General features: G+C 33.4%; 1 protein-coding gene across 1 annotated transcript; it reads right to left on the minus strand.

Moving 5' to 3' along the window:
• Nucleotides 1-3516: 3516 nt before the first annotated feature.
• Nucleotides 3517-16463, minus strand: LOC139888949 (uncharacterized). The gene is made up of 10 exons (XM_071871930.1): nucleotides 16437-16463; nucleotides 16212-16349; nucleotides 15932-16126; nucleotides 6179-6297; nucleotides 5268-5400; nucleotides 5021-5108; nucleotides 4572-4651; nucleotides 4372-4506; nucleotides 4006-4197; nucleotides 3517-3612 (listed from the first exon to the last, which is right to left on the minus strand). The coding sequence occupies exons 1-10, from the start codon at nucleotides 16461-16463 to the stop codon at nucleotides 3517-3519; spliced, it is 1203 nt and encodes a 400-aa protein (XP_071728031.1).
• Nucleotides 16464-22287: the final 5824 nt, after the last annotated feature.

Here is a 22287-nt window from a genome sequence, read left to right on the forward strand (position 1 = left end):
CTTTCGTTGTAAAGAAAGTTTGTCTTTTAAAAACGAATGCAATGTTTGTAAAATGTATCATATAGAGGTCAAATACCTTGTGATGTAATCAACTATTGTGAATCGTTTATAATGTATATGAACGGGTCCTTTCACCATTTTATCAATCTTGTAAACAAGTTGTTTATATCTTAATTGCAGATTCAAAAGCAATTTCAATTAACGTCAATCATAATTCAGTTGATCATATCTTTTAATCCGTTCATCGAAACTATTCGATATTTAAATGAAAAGTTATTGATTTTTCGCCAGCTTTCCAAAAACATGTATATCATATACCTTTTACCAGTAATATATGTATTTAATTCGTGATCTATTATAAACTGTTTAACGACGAAATTTAGTATACAAGCATGTATAAATATATATACTCGAGCACTAGACATGTATACACTATTAATTTATAAAAGATAAAATATAAATGCTTACGTATCAATATTGTGATTCAATATTTCAGAAAAGTACGTAGACATAACGGAGATGATAAACACTAGGTTAAATATACCCCCGAACATTACCCATAACCTCCTTGGCAATAACCCATAATTTCCTTAGTTCTATCCAGCTCGAAAAACCATTTTGAAAGTGATACGCTCAAGACCTCGTCGTAGTATTTTATGTATAATATTAATATTAATACTACTAATAATAATAAGATTAATAATAATATTAATCTTAATAATAATAATAATAATAATAATAATAATAATAATAATAATAATAATAATAATAATAATAATAATAATAATAATAATATAAATATAATAAATAATACAGAGGAATGAATTGGAAAGAAACTGGAAACCAGCTCGAGCTTTTATAGAATTCTGGCCTGCTACAGTACCCCATGCGATCGCATGGTTTTTGGGCATCAAGGCCATGCGATCGCATGGCCCTCTGATCCAGCTCACAAACTTTTGTTTTCTTGTTTGTCGACATATTTATTTATTAATATATAATATATATAATTTATATTAATTAATTATATATTATATTATATTCTCGTGCATAGTTGACTTGAAATTTTCGTTCCGATGTCTCGTACGTTGTCACTCGACTTATGCCCCGGTTCCGGTTTCTCGAACGCATTTTCGTATGCATAGAAAACTATCACTTTATGTTTCGTGACTCATACCTTTGTCAAAATATAGTCTTAAATTATCAACAAACTATACCACTCAAATTATATCTTAATCTTTCGAGTGTTTTGGTCATTTACTTCTATAAATCATTGTCTCGTTATTTATTAATATAATAGTATTTATCAAACGTTTCATAACCAAGTTAATATCTATTTTCAATATTTATAAACACGTCTTAAAATACATATCGCAATTTATTCATATATCTAATTCTAACAGTTAATATTCCTTATTATTGTATGTGTTCAAATTACGTTATTTAAACAAACACTTTGCCATTTATTCCGAATACCGTCAAACATGAATGATTTCCCAAATCAACGTGGACCTCACAACAGAAACTCGTAATAATATTATAATTCTTAAGGGACTTAATAAATATCTTTTAATTCAATCGTTTGGCATAATCTTTTAATTCCGTAGTTAAATATATCAATCAGATAATCAAACCAATAAGTTTAATGCACATTATCATTTTCTTAACACTTTGTTATGTTTTCAAGTTATAGTGTATATATATATATATGTATCTATTTACATATAATTGTTCGCGAATTGTTAAGAACAATCGAAGGGTATTTGAATAGTTTAAAATTTTGAGATTCAACTTCATAGACTTTGCTTATCGTGTCGGAAACGTTAAAGATTAAGTTTAAATTTGGTCAGAAATTTCCGGGTCATCACATGGATTCACCGACAACTTTAAAAATAGGGAAGTTTGTCGACTTAGAAAGGCTTTATATGAGTTAAAACAATCACCACGGACTTGTTTGGGAGATTTACACTATTTATGAAAAAATATGATTTTAAACAAAGAAACTCGGATCATATTCTATTTTTTAAACGAAAAGGAGATTTAATTACATGCTTAATCATTTATGTTGATGATATGATAATAACAGGAAATGATAAAGAGGAAATTTCTAACTTAAAAATGAACTTATTTAAAGAATTTGAAATGAAAGATTTGGACAGACTTAAGTATTTTTGGGAATTGAGGTATTACGATCCCAACAGGGAATATTTATCTGTCAAAAGAAGTATGTTCTTGATTTTCTTGCAGAAACAGGTATGATTGATTGCAAACTAGCTGATACTCCAATGATTCCAAACCAAAAGTTATATATGGAAGACGAAGCTGATCTTGCTGACAAAGGGCAATACCAAAGGATGGTAGAATAACTCATCTATCTTGCTCACACTCGGCCAGATATAGCACATGTAGTTGGAGTTGTGAGCCAGTTTATGCATCAACCACAGGTTCACCATATGGAAGCTGTAATGAGGATCATCAGATACTTAAAGAAAACAGCAGGAAATGGAGTTGTATTAAAAAAGAATGGGCACCTTGAAGCGCAAGTTTATACGGATGCAAGTTGGGCTGGAGAAAAAGGAGATAGACGATCAACTTCAGGTTTCTTCACAATAGTTAGAGGAAACTTAGTTGCGTGGAAGAGTAAGAAACAAAAGGTCGTTTCCTTATCAAGTGCTGAATCAGAATTTAGAGGAATCGCAAAGGGAGTGGTGGAAGCTTTATGGATACGAAAACTCTTGACATAAATAGGATTCCCTCCAAAAGAAGCTATTCAGATCCTCTGCGATAATGAAGCAGCAATCGCAATCTCAGAAAATCCAGTTCAACATGATCGAACAAAACATGTTGAAGTGGATAGACACTTTATCAGAGAAAAGTTGGATGCATAAATAATTTTTTTACCAAATATAAGATCAGAAGACCAATTGGCCGACATTCTCACCAAATCAGTCAACGGAAGACTCTTTAGCGATGTTCTAGACAAGTTGAACATTGAAGACCCCATTATTCAACTTGAAGGGGAGTGTTAGAGTACAGCAACCAAGAAGGTCAAATTACCCTTTTAGGTAATTTGACAATAGGGATCAGAAATGTTATTTCATCCTTTCCCTTTAGAAACAAGTCACAAGGCAACGGTTACAACTACAGCTCATGTTTCCATAAATGTAATAGAGGGTTCCAAAAGTATTATGGATCCATCCCTAAACTAGAAATAGTTGTTGTGTGTCTTAGTGTATATAAACACTTTGTAATCAGTAACAAAAATATAACAATTGTATCAATTCAAAGTTCATGAATAAACTGATCAATACATACAATTACAATCTTTAATTCTCTTAAACAAACACAATGTAGTCCTATGTTTATCATGCTTCTTTTCCTATTTCCGTACCAAATAAACAAAGTTACTTTCTGTTAGTAGTTTAATATTTTATTTGTTAAGAGGGCCTGTATCCTACATAAACACCTAAGAGGCTAAGACAAAACTGAATCTCAAACCAACCACTTCTTACCACACAATCAGACAAAGTTGTGACAGTGTGATTTATATTTTTTTTGGGTTACAGTGTAGATATGTTCATGATCGTACCCCATATTAACAAGCAAAACCACTGCCTACAAAAGTATAAAAAGTAAAACAACCGACATATAGCACAGAAACAGTTATCTGTGACATTTAAGTCGCATAATAAGTTTTAAAATCCATAAGACATTCAACATTCAAGTGAGCAAAATAAGTTTTGATTTGAGATCCATAAAAGAAAAACCCAACATAATTAATCCATTTGAAAGTATACTTAACTTCTGACCCCTGATGATTTTCTATATCTATGTTACTTTTACTTAATAACAACATATCTGGATATGAGATGCTATTATGAACACCTTTATCTCTCACCCATTATTTGATATATGGGTCAGCTTCAACTATCTACCTATATGCACCTGTTGCATATTGCAGTTTCAGAAAGAGAGAGATGTTAAGGCATGAGAAAAGTCAAAATCTACAATGTCCTTCAAATTCCAGACTCTCGGGTCATTGATGATCCAAGCCACACCAACCGCCATTGAAACTGTGAGAAACGCTGTAGCCTTTAAGCAACGATTTCCACCCGAAAACTTTGATAGGATAGTTTTGCAGTGCTTGTCTGCTTCTTTGATTAATACTTCATCGATACTACTAGCCAGTGCTTTCTCATTCTATATGATCATGATTAGAAACCTTGTTAGCATAGCAAATCAGTTTGGATTGGGTCATATTGAGGGTGTCAAAATAGTCAACGTTACTTCTTGCTTAATTGCAAGTTTCATTATGTCTGTAACGTTACTAGACATGTATCATTATAATCTGTATATATAAATATTAAGAGTTACCTTATCTCTGAAACTCTTCAAGGCTTCTTTCAAATGATCAAGACTAGAAAGCTTATTAGACTGCATCATCCAATTTTCAGCCAGCTTTCTAAATACAACCACACTAGCTTCAAGGTTATCCACATAGATATTGCCCTGTTTCCAATTTTACAGTAAGAATCCCATAAACGCAACAAACCACAAATATATATAAAACTTACCCATTGCTTGTAGCAGTCTGCATTTTGGCTTAAACACCATATGAATAAGTCACTTGCTTCACCTGCCAGAGCAGATTTGCCTGTATACAGCATACAATATTGACATTTGTTAATGATGAATATATGTATTAATAGGTGGATGAACAGAAACATTTCTTTACTTTATGATGAAATTCATTAAAAATTAATGTTTATGACTACAAAAACCTTTGCAAAGTGAAGGGTCCCATATATGATTTTAGATGTTGTGGACACCTATATATTGTTTCACCTGTTTCTTATGATATTTCCGCTCACCCAATTCACCCATTAGTAGTATTGGATGACCCAAATTGACCAATTTTGATATGAACGAGTTGAAATCTCCCCCAGTCTAACTATAATATGACCATATCGAAGATTACCAAATAAGGAGATCAGATAGAAGAAAAATAACATATGAAACTTGCCTTGTCCAGCAGCTTTAGCAGCAATTGGTAATAGCTGTTGTGTAAGTTGCTTCATAGCTTTACTGCCAGGAGCAACAGCCAGAGCAACCTACTTTAAGAGGGGATAAACGGATTCAAATCTCTCAGTTGCCTAATAAGAAATACACCAAATGCAGTTTAATTAATTCTAGTTCTTATATTTATAAATTTATAAATTCGAGTAATATTACTAAATTTGAAAGTCGTAATCTATCTCGAGAGAAGTCACCTTGACACGAGCTGGAGTAGTAGGAAAGGTGGGTCCCATCAGAAGCTCGAGAGCTGTGGGAGTCACAACACGCTCCCCCTTTCTCACAGCACCGTTAACTAGAATTGTACGAGCTTTAGGGGAAGACACGATCCTAAACATGTGAATAAATTAATTAATTTCCTAGTAATAGAATAATAAACAAAGAAAATTGCGACAAATAGCTAAGTTATAAACATTCCAAGATAAGCAAGAATCGGGCACATTCAGAAACCATTTAACTTTCGAAAAAGTGTTCACTCGCATCAGAATTTACAGGTCTTTCAGTTAAGATAATTGAAACTGACTAGATTTGGATACTGATGACTAAATTGGTAAGGTATCTAAACTAAATTGTAACTTATTGTAGATTACCTTGTATATAAGGACATGTAGAAAGTAAACGCAACATACTAAGCACTTCTTAATTATATATGTAATTAATCTTTTTAATCATCATTTTGGTACATAATTGCTATATCTTACAAAAAAATAACTTGCTACCTTAAGTGGGCAGAAAATGGTATGTATGTGGATATAAAGGTTACAATTTGTGTGGAAGTTATCATGTTGCAATTAATGTTACATATACGGACAGAAAGTGAACATTATATTACATTATACAGCACTTTGTCCTAATATAAATCTAAGCCTATTTATTTACCACTTAATGGTCTGTTTCTATACAGCTCTTAATTAAGTAAGTAAAATTGCTCTTAATTAAGTAAGTAAAATTGCTGTTTCTTTGTCACTTAAATCTGGCACTTAATCTGAAATGTGGTCTCAGACACCCCTCCAGAATAAGAGTCAAATGAAAACAGAGGAAAATTCAGAAAAAAAGTAAACAACCCCAAAAAATAACACGGAGTAGTTTTTATGCAAGTGATTTTTACCTCTCAACCAATTGCAAAATAAGGTCTCTGGATTGAGGGTTACAGCCCGATTTACACGCTATTGGCAAGAGCAGATGGGCCCACATGAACAGCCCAACAACAAGGTCACCTTGACAACCCTAAACAAAATCACTCTTATTAAAGTTAATTAACATCCTAATAAATAAAATATATATTACAACTGGTTACCTGGGTGATAATCCACAATAGGACTGGTAGCTTATCTTGCCCTTGATATTTAGAAGTATCTTTTATGATAGGCAGAAGACTGATCAAAACATCAGGTTTACGCCGTAATACCATTGCTAGAACCACAAATATGGCAACTTGAGAAAATAATAAATGCAAAATGCTGATTAATATGAAAGCTCGGTCAACCCTTTAGCTGCACAAATAATAAATGCATGATGCTATTCTACTTTGATTAGCATAGCACATTGATATATCTCCATCTCCAAATATAAGAAAAAAAACATAGCAATACACATTATATATAACAATTCCAAACCAGATCAAGTATTATTGCTTACTAAAATTCGACCTCTAAGGGCCAATGTCCACCAGTTTCTCTTGGTTTTCAGTTCTTGGCGAAATTACTAAATTTACTTGTGTTGTAAGTTGTAAGACTTGATCACTTTTCCTTTTCTGGTTTCAGCTTAAAGGAAACTCCGCATCATCAACATGCAGGTGAAGTGCATGCAGTATATCATAACTACATGTTGCTTCATAAGTGTATGAAAGACAAAAGTTAAGCCTAAAATAATCTATTTCAAGTTTTTAAAAGAAGCAAAAAGGTTATTAAGGTTGTCTGCAGTGTATGTGATGGAAAACCGTGTGTACTTTTCAAATTCAGATTAACGTAGCGGACAGTTAAAATTAAATATAATCTATATTACAAAACATGCACACGATTGACGGTTCCACCAAGATCCAATTACACCACTAATAATTGTCAAAATATATAAATCACAAGAGTGAGTTAAACGATATACCTTTCCTGAAGAAATGAATTGTAGGAGAGAAACTTACGATCAATAGTATGACCGTCTCTTTGGATAGTCCACACTACACTTCAAACGACCGTCAATGGATGCTAGTCCAAAACTCAAGTAACAATTAATCAACCCTTGATTAATTGTGAAAACTATTAAAACAATAATACTCCGTATATATCTATTTGTTTCTCAAAGAAAAATGGTGAAGTTGTTTCTTTTGGATTTGTTGTTTTTTGTTGTGTACCAAATCAATACTAATGTTTTGAGTTTATATCTCGGTTGACAACTCTTACATCCCAACTAGAACATGCTAAAATAATATAATATTTAGTATATTATTACTAACTCTATTATTTGTTATGCTTTTTCTTTTCCTTTTGCTTTAACTTTTGTTTTTGTCTCCCACACACAAATAATAACCAATAAATATATTTTATGGAGTAGGTGATTGATTATCAAGTCCCACATTACTTAATCAAACAATGGAGTCTTCTGCTTGGATAAAATATATACATACATCATATATATATATATATATATACTATTTGACGTCTATGTGTATATGTGTGTGACCCCGAAGGCTCAAATAAATTTATCCATATAGTTTTATGTTGTACCTTGCACATTAATCCTACAGACTCCCACTTGTGCATGATACAACATCAAGTAACTATACAAACAATAGATACCGTCTAGCAACAGGCCATTGTACCTAAATTCACGTGAGGGTAGTTTCTCAGAGCTGCTTATAGTAAGTGCTAAATGTCATTCGTCCTTTTGTTTCAGATACTTTAGTTAAACTTGAGATATGGATCATCGGTCATTCTCATTTGTTTAACAATTTTATTTTTTTCGATCTTAGAATTGAATTAGATCACCAAATTAATTAAGTATCATCTTAATTACATCTGGGTGCGGCCACACAAATATCTTATTCATTCATCGAGGAGCTCAAAAGTATCTAACTCCAAACATTTTGGAGGAACAAATCCTATAGTGCATACACGTGTCTCTCACGAGCTTTACATTATACCCAATTATGGCCTTTATTACAGCCTTATTCAGGACAGCATTTAACCATATCAAAATACAATATTCCACACATCGAAACCGGCGTGCATCTCAAGTCTAAGGACATAAAGACATAATCACTAAAAGATTCACTACTGACAATGATCCATGTAGTGATATCTCGGTTGGGTCATTCCAATATCCATCATCAATGAATACATATGAATTTGGTCTCTACAAGTTAACTATTTATCATCAATAAATATAACCAACATTCATATTAATCTTAATCCATGTTATTCCCATAACATGATTGATTATGGAGATTTTGAATAATCAACAATTACTCATGGATTAAACATGCTAATATAGAACACGGTGATATAAATGAAAATGATCATACCATCAATATATCAATTCATTATGATAATACTGTTTAATGTTCCAAAAATATCCAAATACTAAATTACAAATTAAAAAGATCTGCAGCATAACGAAGTCCAATACTACTAGCATGATCATCATGCTTGTTGTGTGTCATGGGCTTTGTGAACGGGTCAGCCACATTATCATCCGTATGAACCTTAAGAATACTAATATCATTCCTCTCAACGACTTCTTGAATGTAGTCAAACTTTCGAAGAATGTGTCTGCTACCTTTACGTACACGTGATTCTTTCGCAAGTATAATAGCACTTGAATTATCACAGTACATTTCCATAGGGAATTCAATGCTGGGAACTACTCCGAGTTCAGCAATAAACTTCTTAATCCAGACAGCTTCTTGAGCAGCTTCTGAGGTAGCAATGTATTCTGCTTCCGTTGTAGACTGTGCAACAGTGCTCTGCTTTGAGCTTCTCCAATCAACTGCCCCGCCATTCATGACAAAGACATACCCTGATTGGGATCGAGAATCATCTCGATCAGTTTGGAAACTATCATCTGTATAACATCTAATACTCAACTCTTCTTCCAAACCACCGTAAACCAAGAACATATCTTTAGTTCTTCGCAAATACTTGAGAATGCTCTTAACAACAATCCAATGTTCTTTACCTGGATTCTATTGATAACGACTCGTCAAACTCAAAGCTAACGAGACATCAGGTCTAGTACATAACATAGCATACATAATGGATCCTATAGCCGAAGCATAAGGAACACATTTCATTCGTCTTATCTCATCAGGTGTGATAGGACTTTGAGACTTGCTCAAGGTTATGCCCTTTTGCATGGGCAATGCTCCGCGCTTGGAGTTTTGCATGTTAAATCTTCGTAAGATTTTGTCAATGTATGTACTTTGACTCAAACCAATAAGCCTTTTGGATCTATTTCTATAGATCCTGATTCCTAAAATATACTTAGCTTCTCCAAGATCTTTCATGGTAAAACATTTTCCAAGCCAAGATTTGACATCTTGCAAAGTTGGAATGTCATTTCCAATAAGTAGTATGTCATCAACATACAAGATCAAGAAGACAACTTTGCTCCCACTAGCTCTAATGTAAACACAGGGCTCATCTTGGTTTTGAGAAAAACCAAACTCTTTGATTTTCTGATCAAACTTAAGATTCCAGCTCCTGGATGCTTGCTTTAATCCATAAATGGATTTTAGAAGCTTGCATACTTTATTAGGATGCTTTGGATTTACAAACCCTTTCGGCTGAACCATATATACGTCCTCACTTAGGTCGCCATTTAGGAAAGCGGTTTTCACATCCATTTGCCATATTTCATAATCATGAAAAGCAGCTATGGCAATAAGTATCCTAATTGACTTAATGCTCGCGACTGGTGAATAAGTTTCCTCATAATCAATTCCTTGAGTTTGAGTATAACCTTTTGCCTCCAATCGAGCCTCAAAAGTGTTTACATTACCGTCCATGTCAGCCTTCTTCTTGAAGACCCATTTACACCCAACTGGTTTACAATTAGGTGGAAGATCAATCAAGTCCCATACTTGATTTTCTTTCATGGAATGCATCTCTGTATTCATAGCATCTCCCCATTTTTCAGATTCTAAACCTGATATGGCCTCACGGTAGCTAGAGGGTTCATCATAATCCCCTAGATGAGGTTCATCTGAATTAATCAGAAGATTTAACTTCTCAGGTCGTTGAGGAGTTCTACTAGATCTATGAATTATAGGTGCAACACGTTCTGGCTCATCAACAATGTGCTCAGCTTCAATGTGTGGATAACTAGTGCCTTCAGAAGGTATGTTACCTTGTGATTCTTGAATTTCTTCAAGATCTACTTTACTCCCACTAACTTCTTGTAAGAGAAGATCTCTTTCCAAAAATTTAGCAAACCGAGCAATAAACACTTTATTTTCAGCTTGGTAGTAAAAGTAGTAACCCATTGTTTCCTTTGGGTATCCCACAAAGTGACATTTGATACTTCTGGGTTCTAATTTGTTTGAAGTGTTATGTTTCACATACGCTTCACAACCCCAGACTTTCAAATAAGACAACTTGGGAGTCTTCCCATGCCATAGCTCATATGGTGTCTTTTCTACCTTCTTGGTTGGAACCATATTGAGTATGCGTGCAGCAGACTCCAATGCATATCCCCAAAAAGATGGTGGTAGAGTAGTCAGACTCATCATAGATCGAACCATATCAAGTAAAGTTCGATTCCTCCGCTTAGACACGCCATTGTGTTGTGGTGTGTAGGGTGGAGTGAACTGTGAGACAATCCCACGATTCTTCAGGTGGTCCAAAAACTCTTGACTCATATACTCCCCTCCTCGATCAGAGCGAAGGGCTTTAATGGTCTTTCCAAGTTGATTCTCTACTTCATTTTGAAAGATTTTGAACATTTCAAAAACTTTATGTTTATGTTTCAGCAAATAAACATAACCATATCTACTATAATCATCAGTAAATGTAACGAAGTATGATTCACCATTTCTAGACGTAGTTCTAAAAGGGCCACATACATCAGTATGTATTAGTCCTAAAAGATCTTTAGCTCTTTCACCTAAACCGGAGAAAGGAGCCTTTGTCATCTTTCCACATAAACATGACTCGCATAAATCAAATGACTCAGAGCCAGTTGATTCCAAAAGCCCATCCGATTGGAGTTTTGAAATGCGTTGTTTATTTATATGACCAAGACGACAATGCCATAGATAGGTCTTGTTCAAGTCTTTCTTGAATCGTTTGGCAGTACAGGTATATACAAAATTATTATTTGAAATCACACCATGCATATCAATTTCAAAAATACCATCACGTGGAATAGCATTAAAATAAAATACATTATTCTTAGAAACTGAAATACCAAAGTGCGTAAATGTAAGTTCAAAACCAACATTTTTCAAAAGAGAAACTAAAATTACATTGCTCGTAATACTTAGAGCATAATGACATTGTTCCAACAAAACAATAAGACCACTAGGTAGAGTAAGCTCATAGGTGCCAATAGCTTCGACTGCAGCTCGAGCCCCATTGCCCACTATTAAGTCTAGTGTGTTGTTCTTCAGTCTCTTACTTCTTCTCATTCCCTGCATATTGTTACAGATGTGAGTACCACAACCAGTATAAAAAATCCAGGAATCACTAGAAAAAGTATATAACTGTATATGAAATATACCTGATTTGCTGGTCTGGCCAGCTTTGCCTTTTCTCAACTCAGATAGGTAGGAAGGACAGTTCCTCCTCCAGTGGCCAACTTTTCCACAGTGAAAACATTCGGCGTCTTTCGCTGGGTTTTCTTTCTTGGGAGGTGGTGGAATCTTTTTCTTAGCAATTGACTTGCCTTTTCCTTTTCTCCAAGTTTTTGGCTTATTCTTTCTCACCTTACCATCCCTAATCATCAGGACACCTGGATTGGAAACCTTATATGGAATATCCTGTTTAGCTGTTTTGAGCATCGAGTGCACCTCTGCCAGAGATTTCTCCCAACCTTGCATATTGTAATTCATCACAAATTGGTGATACGATTTTGGTAGTGAAACCAAAACCGTGTTCACAACCAAGTTAGGCGGCAAGGTAGTTCCAAGTTTTTCCAATCGGTCAATGTAGCTTTTCATTTTTAAGACATGAGAGCTCACTGATTGACCCTCCTCCATTTTGCATGTTTGAAGAAGCTTATAAGTTTCATATAACTCTTGACTAGCCTGTTTCTGAAACATATTTTTCAGCTCAGTCATCATATCATATGCTGTACGATCTTCCATTTCCATTTGGAGGTCAGAAGTCATACTAGCAAGCATGATTAAAGCTATCTTCTCTTGCTCATCAAACAACTTCTGATAAGCATTCTTTTGAGCAGCAGTAGCTGTCTCAGGAGGAGCTTCGGGTAAGGGTTCTTCAATTTTGTTCAACTTCCCTTCATATTTGAGAACAATTCTCAGGTTGCGGTACCAATCGAGGAAGTTTGAACCATTGAGTTTCTCCTTCTCCAACAAAGAACGGAGGGTGTTTTGGTTTACGTTTTGATTGTTTGACATCTACAAAAAAACGAGATTCAATTTTAGTATTTTCGATATTGTACTTTAATAAAATAACTACCCAGGTTTTAATATATTTGAAAACAATTAATTTACGAAAGCTTAAGATTCACATAGAGGTTCCATAACTACATATGTTGATCAGCTAGCAGTTATAGAGTCTATTGGTAGGTAGCGGTTACCAATTGCATCACAAGTACAACTCTTAGATCTTTATGGGACTCAATAGTATGTGTAGTTCAACAAACCACTATTATCTACTAACATGTTTGTCCCATCTTTGCCTCGAACTCAGGTCTCACTGTGAATACGATTAAGTCGTTTAATTTGAAAACTGTGGAAATTCAGCCTAGTCTCACTCGTAACTGAAAATCCACCTCGTGGCTATAATTGGATTAGGTCTCACCGTAACCAAAAAATAACGAGGAGTGTTTGCAAGCTCATTGGATGGCATGACTTAAATTTGACGGGTATTTTAAAAATGTTTGTGTTTAACGAATAATGCATGCACACAAGATTCGCTACACTATTTGTTAAAAATCATTTTAACCAATTTTATATATGTCGATCGTGTTTATGCGTCTAGTTTGTTATTTTATTTTATATATAAAAGTAACAAATACACAAACGTGTATCGTTTTAAAACAATTTTAAAAGATTCCGATCATATATAATTTGTGTTTCAAAAATCATTTAACTTTAAACTCGTTAGAGTTTAACTTTTTAAAATCATCAATTTTAATCATTGAAACTGTTACCGGTTTTATTTGATGTTTTCATCAAAAACATTTAGCATATATTCTAATCAACAATTATGTATAATGCAAAAATAAAACACAACCATATCATGCATCACACACACATAGCCTAGCCCAAAAATCCTATGCTCGATCCCATGAGCCGACATGGGATCAAGAGGTCAAACTAAGGGTAATATCGTAGCTCCCACTTGATTCAAGAATCAAGTGAAAACTTGACAAACGCCATCGTTGTCAACTTGACCTGTTCGTCATCTTCTAAACCAAAAGCATGTTGTATTTTATCTTCAATCTTCATCTTGTTACATTTATTTAAATTTGAAAATACACTAAACTGGTACTTTTACAAACTGAAATAAATTTAAATACAATACTATGAAAATGAGAAATAAATATAATACAATTTTGGCTTCAAAATGGCCTTATAATACAAATAATCAACATGACACAATATTGCTGTAATCAACAATCACAACAATCATACATAGGCCGGGGCATTATGGGCTACGTGTGCAATCACAATTCTAATAACTACATTATTAAAAACTACGTATGGCTTGTCCATGGTTACAATGCATGTGTACAACCATGGAATGAAATAAACAATAATTATTCAAGCCATAATAAATAAATTCAAAATTTATAACAGTGATATTTTTCAGATCTTATTTGTGCGTCATGAGATTTAATTTAAAACAAACATGTTGAAATTATAAAAAAAAGTTTTTACTTTTTACCATCTCACAAAACTAGATCTGAGAAAATCACGTAACAATTAAAATGGTGTAAAAGCGGCTCTGATACCACTGATGGAAAACCGTGTGTACTTTTCAAATTCAGATTAATGCAGCGGACAGTTAAAATTAAATATAATCTATATTACAAAACATGCACACGATTGACGGTTCCACCAAGATCCAATTACACCACTAATAATTGTCAAAATATATAAATCACAAGAGTGAGTTAAACGATATACCTTTCCTGAAGAAATGGATTGTAGGAGAGAAACTTACGATCAATAGTATGACCGTCTCTTTGGATAGTCCACACTACACTTCAAACGACCGTCAATGGATGCTAGTCCAAAACACAAGTAACAATTAATCAACCCTTGATTAATTGTGAAAACTATTAAAACAATAATACTCCGTATATATCTATTTGTTTCTCAAAGAAAAATGGTGAAGTTGTTTCTTTTGGATTTGTTGTTTTTTGTTGTGTACCAAATCAATACTAATGTTTTGAGTTTATATCTCGGTTGACAACTCTTACATCCCAACTAGAACATGCTAAAATAATATAATATTTAGTATATTATTACTAACTCTATTATTTGTTATGCTTTTTCTTTTCCTTTTGCTTTAACTTTTGTTTTTGTCTCCCACACACAAATAATAACCAGTAAATATATTGGTATCTTCTATACATTCGCAATTTTAAACTAGGGGTTATTTCTTGGTTTCGTTGATCATTAATAACTTGATTATTTTTAGACACAATGCTATTAAGGAGTCCTGTTAAGAAAGACATTCACACATGGTAACCCATTCCTTTTGAATATCATCAATTTCAAACATGCTAATTCATTATGACTTATTATTGTTTATAGTAGTTACAAATTTATTTAAAGCAAGGCTATATAAGTTGAAAACTAATGGAAAATCTACTAGTGTTCCAAGCAGCTTTTCAGGACATAACTGCTTTTCATTTCTACGCCAAATAAGTTAGGAATCTATCACTATAAGTTCTCCACACGGGTATTAAGGTGTATTGAACAGTAAACACTTAGTTAACTGTCTAGAACGGAAAGTAACCTATCACATAAGTATTATATGAAAATGACTCAATAATTTCTCTCCAGGATGATATCATGTTTAATCCATCTTCAGGAAAAACTGGCATTGTTGCAGGCTAATTTAAGCGCTATCCCTAACAACTACAAGAGTGTAACACCTAACCACCCAATGTTAGTCATCGCCAGTCGATCAACCACTCATGATCTAATTCTAAGCCTTATATTGTTTCTTATACGTGGAAAAAATAGTCTTCCACCCTAACGAAACTAAGCACTTGAAAATCAGCACAATAGCTACACTATATATCTTTTTCCATGACCTTGTGCAACAAGGTAAATGGTCATCTTGATAATCCTTGGAATTGACAGGTATTCGTATATTTAATCAAACTAAATTAGGCCCAATCAATCTCAGTAATCAAGCTTACAAGTCAATTGTCACTCTTTTTCTATAGTCAAAGATACAATAACAATGCTGACATGGCATAAGTATATGAGCATCATTTCATTTATTCTTATATTTCACAGCAGAAGGCATATAAATTTCTTAATTATCAACCAAAGATACAAGTAGAAGATTGAGCACATAGGAATATAGGAATCTATTTAATGTATTTTTCAAATATCACTGAACAAGTTTCTAGGCTGATATATACCTTACACCACCATCAATTAATTCATCATTATCAACAACACCATTAAAAACATGCAATAGTATTCAGTAATCAGTATTACCAATAACTGTGATTTTGAAGGTGCCTGTTGAACCACCTTCTTTGAACCTTTGATGGTTCCTTGCTGAAGAGTGAGGTCAGCAATTAAAATATCTAAGCACCACACCACAAACGAGCCAAGGGCGTCTATAGGCTGATCATTCAGCCAGTCAGCAGCTGTCCTATACACATCTTCAGATATTTGTGATAAAGGAATCTGCATAAAAGTCAACAAAAACAGTCAACAGAAAAGGCATTTCGTAATCATTACAAAAGCGAATTTAGTTATTGTTAACTGTTACATCAATCATCTTTTCAACAGAAGCTTCCTTAAGTATTTTCATCCATGGAAATTGAGATGCACTGACATTAGCAAATGCTCGACCAAAATAATCTGCAAATCTCATCAGCCGTATATCCGCTTGCAATTCATACGATTCCTAAAACAAAAATTCATTAATATATTCAATTCGGTACAAATTAATTAAATAAGATCAATAATATATACATACATTCAATTCAGTTACCGTTATATCAGCAAAAAAAACAGCCATGATCATTAATGTTCGCTGAAGCTTCAGTAACAGTGATTTTACGTTTCTTCACTTTCTTAGGTTTACTCTTCTTAACCTCTACTCCGGCCTAATCCTCGGCATCAATGACGTCATCCTCGCCGTTACAAGCATCATCATCCTCCGGCAGCTGATCGATCGGACGGAAAGCAGCACCGGAATCATGATCGAAGAATTTGTTAGTAACACTATTAGTGTTTTTACGTTTAGATTTCTTATAGGTGACCGTTTGCCACCCTTGATCGTCGTTGTTAGTGTAGCTGCTATTCAGACGCTCTATATCTCTCAAAATCGCTTGAAATTCTGCTGAATTTTCGTCCATTGTAACAGAAGTTGCTATACGACACCGTTTTGAATGGGAGTAGGTCTCCGTCAATTACTAGTAGTCGCCGGTGAAGAGAGATTGTAGGTGTGTAATGAGGAAATATAGGAAGAGAGATAGCTGGGTTCACTAGTGTAGGAATTAATGGGGAAATTACGAAATAACCCTTGTAAAATCAAAATAGGTATGGATAAATTATACTGTACTCCGTAGCTTAAAGTAATTATACGTTATAATTTTACCCTTTTAGGCCACATGTTATATTTGATTAGTGAAGTGAAAGTTAGTTAGGACTTAGGAGAGAGAACAGGTTTGGTGAGTATCAAATATAAATGTTACTCCGAATTTAAGTGAACAAGTTTTGAATGTGTGTTAAAATATGATTGCGTTGGATGAAATAGATAAATTAATGAATTAATTATATAATTAGTATATGTGATTTATTCAAAATTATATCAATAGTTTTTTTTTTTTTTTTTCTAAAAAAAAAATTATACAGGGAGTCCCTGTCTATTTTAAAATGCATGGTCCAAAACCTAATGCCAGTTAATTGATTAACATAAAAAATTATCAACGTAAGGTTTAGGACTACCGGTTTAATTTTGTAAAACATTGCGATTTAGAATGGAGATTTGAGGATATCTCTAGCAGTTCTTCTTTTTCTTCTTATCATGTTTAAACTAAAATGTTTAAATTTACGATACACGGCCATATAATAATCCCGTATCTTCCTGCTCGGCGTGAGTTAAATTTTTTCGACAGCACCGCCAGACTCGAAATAATCTTATGAATAAAAGGAAACTAACTACGTTCGAAACGGACATTTTTTAAAAACTGCTAAACACAACGACAACCCGTATCTTCCTGCTCGCCAAGTTAAGACGGCACCGTCAGACTCGAAATAATCTTATGAACAAAGCGAAACTAACTACGTTCGAAACGGATAATTTTTAAAAAACGCTAAACACAACGACATCTATCCAAATAAATCGATCGATGAATCTATTCAATCAAACGTGTTAGGGTAGGAATCAATTTGTCTATAATCTAGAGCGCTAAATCTATTTTAATTTTCCTCCGTAAAAAAGTAGGATTTGTAATTAATTTGTCTATAGAAAATAAATATGAATATTCCGGGTCCGGCCCGCGCGATGCGGCGGGGGCTTTCGGTCCGCGTATTCATATTTAAAGTAGCTTTATGTATTTACAGAAGGGAAAACGGTCTATGTGTTAAGCGCCGTTGTTGGTGTTGTCGTCTTTACTATTTTTTAAAATCTGTCCGGTTCGAACGTAGTTAGTTTCGTTTTGTTGATAAAATTATTTCGAGTCTGACGGTGCTGGCGAAAAAATATAACTCGCGCACCTTCATTAAGAGAATGACCAGCCACGTAGGACACATTACCTACATGTACAAATTTAATCAATTAACAATTGTCATCAACAAAACATACTTAAGAAAAACATAACGACAATCAAGTAAAAATGATAACATACCATTTGATCAGACCTCCTGACATCATTAGAGAAAGCACTAACAGCAACATTGAAAGACCCGATACAATCGGCTCCAATACTAAGCCCATAGTTTCTAACTGCAGGTCGGTTTAACATCTTTTTCTTTTTTTCTTATACAATCAGGTTGTTCATAATAACTAAAGACCATCAGAAAAGATGGCATATATGTTTCTACATATTTACTAACCCTTTATCTAGGCGGAATTATGAATCCCTTTTCATACCCATAAACCAAAATCAAATGATACACGACAAGAAACATGCCAAAAAAATTGACTAACAACATGGGAAAAAATATCGGCATAAACAAATCTGGAAAACTAACATAAACAGCTACATCAAACCAAAAAAAATCCAGCAAACATCAACCAAAAAAAATCCAGCAAGCACCCACAATTTGAAATCGAAAATATAAAAAAAAAAGCAGATAAGAAAAACTTAGTTATTGTTAACGTATAAAATGTTTTATACTATTGAGCATGATTCAAGAAAAAAGCACATATCAGAGTATAAAAACAATTCACTAAGTGGAATGGGGCTCAGATACGAATATAAAATTAGGCATCGGAAAACGGAATGTGTAACACCCCGTTTTTCCCCGTACATGATTTATAGGTGTATTGTGTATGTACGATAGGCGTATGAAGGGTTCAGGACATGTCCGGGTGTTGAGGTCTTGTATGCAAGGAAATGAGTCAGACCACGTTGAACGTCGCGACGTGACAAAGGAGGCCACGACAATTAACTGGAATCAAGATCAGAAGTTCGATTAAAAATGATCCCAGACCTAGGCAAAGGTCGCGGCGCGACATTTAAGGTCGCGGCGCGGCGATACGGTCAAACTGGTACCAGATTCTTGTAATTTTAAATAAGGTTCAAGGGCAATTTGGTCATTTCGTGTTTGAGCCAGATTTGAGGTTTTAACCTCATCCACTCATTCATTTTCTTTAATTTCTTTTTCCTTTTCTTTCCTATTTTCCTCTCAAAACATAAATTCCTCAAGTTAAGAAAGAAACATAAATTCCTCATCCACTGATTTGGAATGCTCGTAGAGGACCCGAGTTCACCTGGGAGCGTGAAGATCAGATGAAGAAGAAATACCCGCATCTATTTCCAGAAGATTCGTCAACACCTTCAACAGCTTAAAATTTCGGGACGAAATTTATTTAACGGGTAGGTACTGTAGTGACCCGAACTTTTTCATGTTTATATATATTAATTGAGATTGATATTTACATGATTAAATGTTTCCAACATGTTAAGCAATCAAACTTGTTAAGACTTGATTAATTGAAATATGTTTCATATAGACAATTGACCACCCAAGTTGACCGGCGATTCACGAACGTTAAAACTTGTAAAAACGACATGACGATATATATATGGATATACATATGGTTAACATGAGATTATGATAAGTAAGTATCTCCATAAGTATATTAACAATGAGTTATATACATATAAACAAGACTACTAACTTAAGGATTTCGAAACGAGACATATATGTAACGATTATCGTTGTAACGACATTTAAATGTATATATATCATATTAAGATATATTAATATATCATAATATCATGATAATATAATAATTTAACATCTCATTAGATATAATAAACAATGGGTTAACAACATTAATTGAGATCGTTAACTTAAAGGTTTCAAAACAACACTTACATGTAACGACTAACGATGACTTAACGACTCAGTTAAAATGTATATACATGTAGTGTATTTAGATGTATTAAAATAATTTTGGAAGACTTCAAGACATATATCAAAACACTCATACTTAACAAAATGATTACAGTTACTTTTCCATTCTTTTCTTTCATCAAGAATTCTAGTCGTATTCTTACCCGTATTATACACAGCTTCAAAACGTACTTACTATAAGTATATACCAATAGGAACTAGCATGTGATTCCACTCTTGATTATGTCATGTATGACTAATCAATTTTAACTTCTACCATGAGCTAGTCAACTAACTAGAACTCCTTTTAACCCCACTCACCACTCACCAATTACCACTCATCATTCACTCCATTTCACTTCCAATTCTCTTTCTAATTCTCTCTCAACACATACACACTATTATGAACGTATTTTTCCAGTAGTTAATCATCATCTTCATCAAAAATCACTTCAAGAATCAAGCTATAATCATCATAGGAAGAACACTTCAAGAACACTTCAAAAATCCCTTCAAGTTTACTAATTTACTTCCAAGCTTTCTAATCCATTCCAAGTAATCATCTAAGATCAAGAAACCTTTGTTATATACAGTAGGTTATCTTTCTTATTCAAGTTAATATTCATATTCAAACTTTGATTCAATTTCTATAACTATAAACTATCTTAATTCGAGTAAAAATCTTACTTGAACTTGTTTTTGTGTCATGATCCTACTTCAAGAACTTTCAAGCCATCCAAGATCCTTTGAAGCTAGATCATTTCTTGTCACTTCCAGTAGGTTTACCTACTAAACTTTAGGTAGTAATGATGTTCATAACATCATTCGATTCATATATATAAAACTATCTTATTCGAAGGTTTAAACTCGTAATCACTAGAACATAGTTTAGTTAATTCTAAACTTGTTCGCAAACAAAAGTTAATCCTTCTAACTTGACTTTTAAAATTAACTACACACATGTTCTATATCTATATGATATGCTAACTTAATGATTTAAAACCTGGAAACACGAAAAACACCGTAAAACCGGATTTACGCCGTCGTAGTAACACCGCATGCTGTTTTGGGTTAGTTAATTAAAAACTATGATAAAATTTGATTTAAAAGTTGTTATTCTAAGAAAATGATTTTTATTATGAACATGAAACTATATCCAAAAATTATGGTTAAACTCAAAGTGGAAGTATGTTTTCTAAAATGGTCATCTAGACGTTGTTCTTTCGACTGAAATGACTACCTTTACAAAAATGACTTGTAACTTATTTTTCCGACTATAAACCTATACTTTTCTGTTTAGATTCATAAAATAGAGTTCAATATGAAACCATAGCAATTTGATTCACTCAAAACGGATTTAAAATGAAGAAGTTATGGGTAAAACAAGATTGGAAATTTTTTCTCATTTTAGCTATGTGAAAATTGGTAACAAATCTATTCCAACCATAACTTAATCAACTTGTATTGTATATTATGTAATCTTGAGATACCATAGACACGTATACAATATTTCGACCTATCATGTCGACACATCTATATATATTTCGGAACAACCATAGACACTCTATATGTGAATGTTGGAGTTAGCTATACAGGGTTGAGGTTGATTTCAAAATATATATAGTTTGAGTTGTGATCAATACTGAGATACGTATACACTGGGTCGTGGATTGATTCAAGATAATATTTATCAATTTATTTCTGTACATCTAACTGTGGACAACTAGTTGTAGGTTACTAACGAGGACAGCTGACTTAATAAACTTAAAACATCAAAATATATTAAAAGTGTTGTAAATATATTTTAAACATACTTTGATATATATGTATATATTGTTATAGGTTCGTGAATCAACCAGTGGCCAAGTCTTACTTCCCGACGAAGTAAAAATCTGTGAAAGTGAGTTATAGTCCCACTTTTAAAATCTAATATTTTTGGGATGAGAATACATGCAGGTTTTATAAATGATTTACAAAATAGACACAAGTACGTGAAACTACATTCTATGGTTGAATTATCGAAATCGAATATGCCCCTTTTTATTAAGTCTGGTAATCTAAGAATTAGGGAACAGACACCCTAATTGACGCGAATCCTAAAGATAGATCTATTGGGCCTAACAAACCCCATCCAAAGTACCGGATGCTTTAGTACTTCGAAATTTATATCATATCCGAAGGGTGTCCCGGAATGATGGGGATATTCTTATATATATGCATCTTGTTAATGTCGGTTACCAGGTGTTCACCATATGAATGATTTTTATCTCTAT

This window comes from Rutidosis leptorrhynchoides, chromosome 2 (assembly GCF_046630445.1).
Source record: "Rutidosis leptorrhynchoides isolate AG116_Rl617_1_P2 chromosome 2, CSIRO_AGI_Rlap_v1, whole genome shotgun sequence".
Taxonomy (NCBI): domain Eukaryota; kingdom Viridiplantae; phylum Streptophyta; class Magnoliopsida; order Asterales; family Asteraceae; genus Rutidosis; species Rutidosis leptorrhynchoides.

Bases quoted from the DNA above. Each gene is read 5' to 3' on its own strand.
- LOC139888949 (XM_071871930.1), bottom strand. From the start codon at position 16,463: ATGGCTGTTTTTTTTGCTGATATAACG. The intron at 5,401-6,178 runs GTAAAAATCACT...TCACATGTTTAG, and splicing joins ATTTTGCAATTGGTTGAGAG to GATCGTGTCTTCCCCTAAAG. The intron at 4,198-4,371 runs GTAACTCTTAAT...ATGATCATATAG, and splicing joins TGAAGAGTTTCAGAGATAAG to AATGAGAAAGCACTGGCTAG.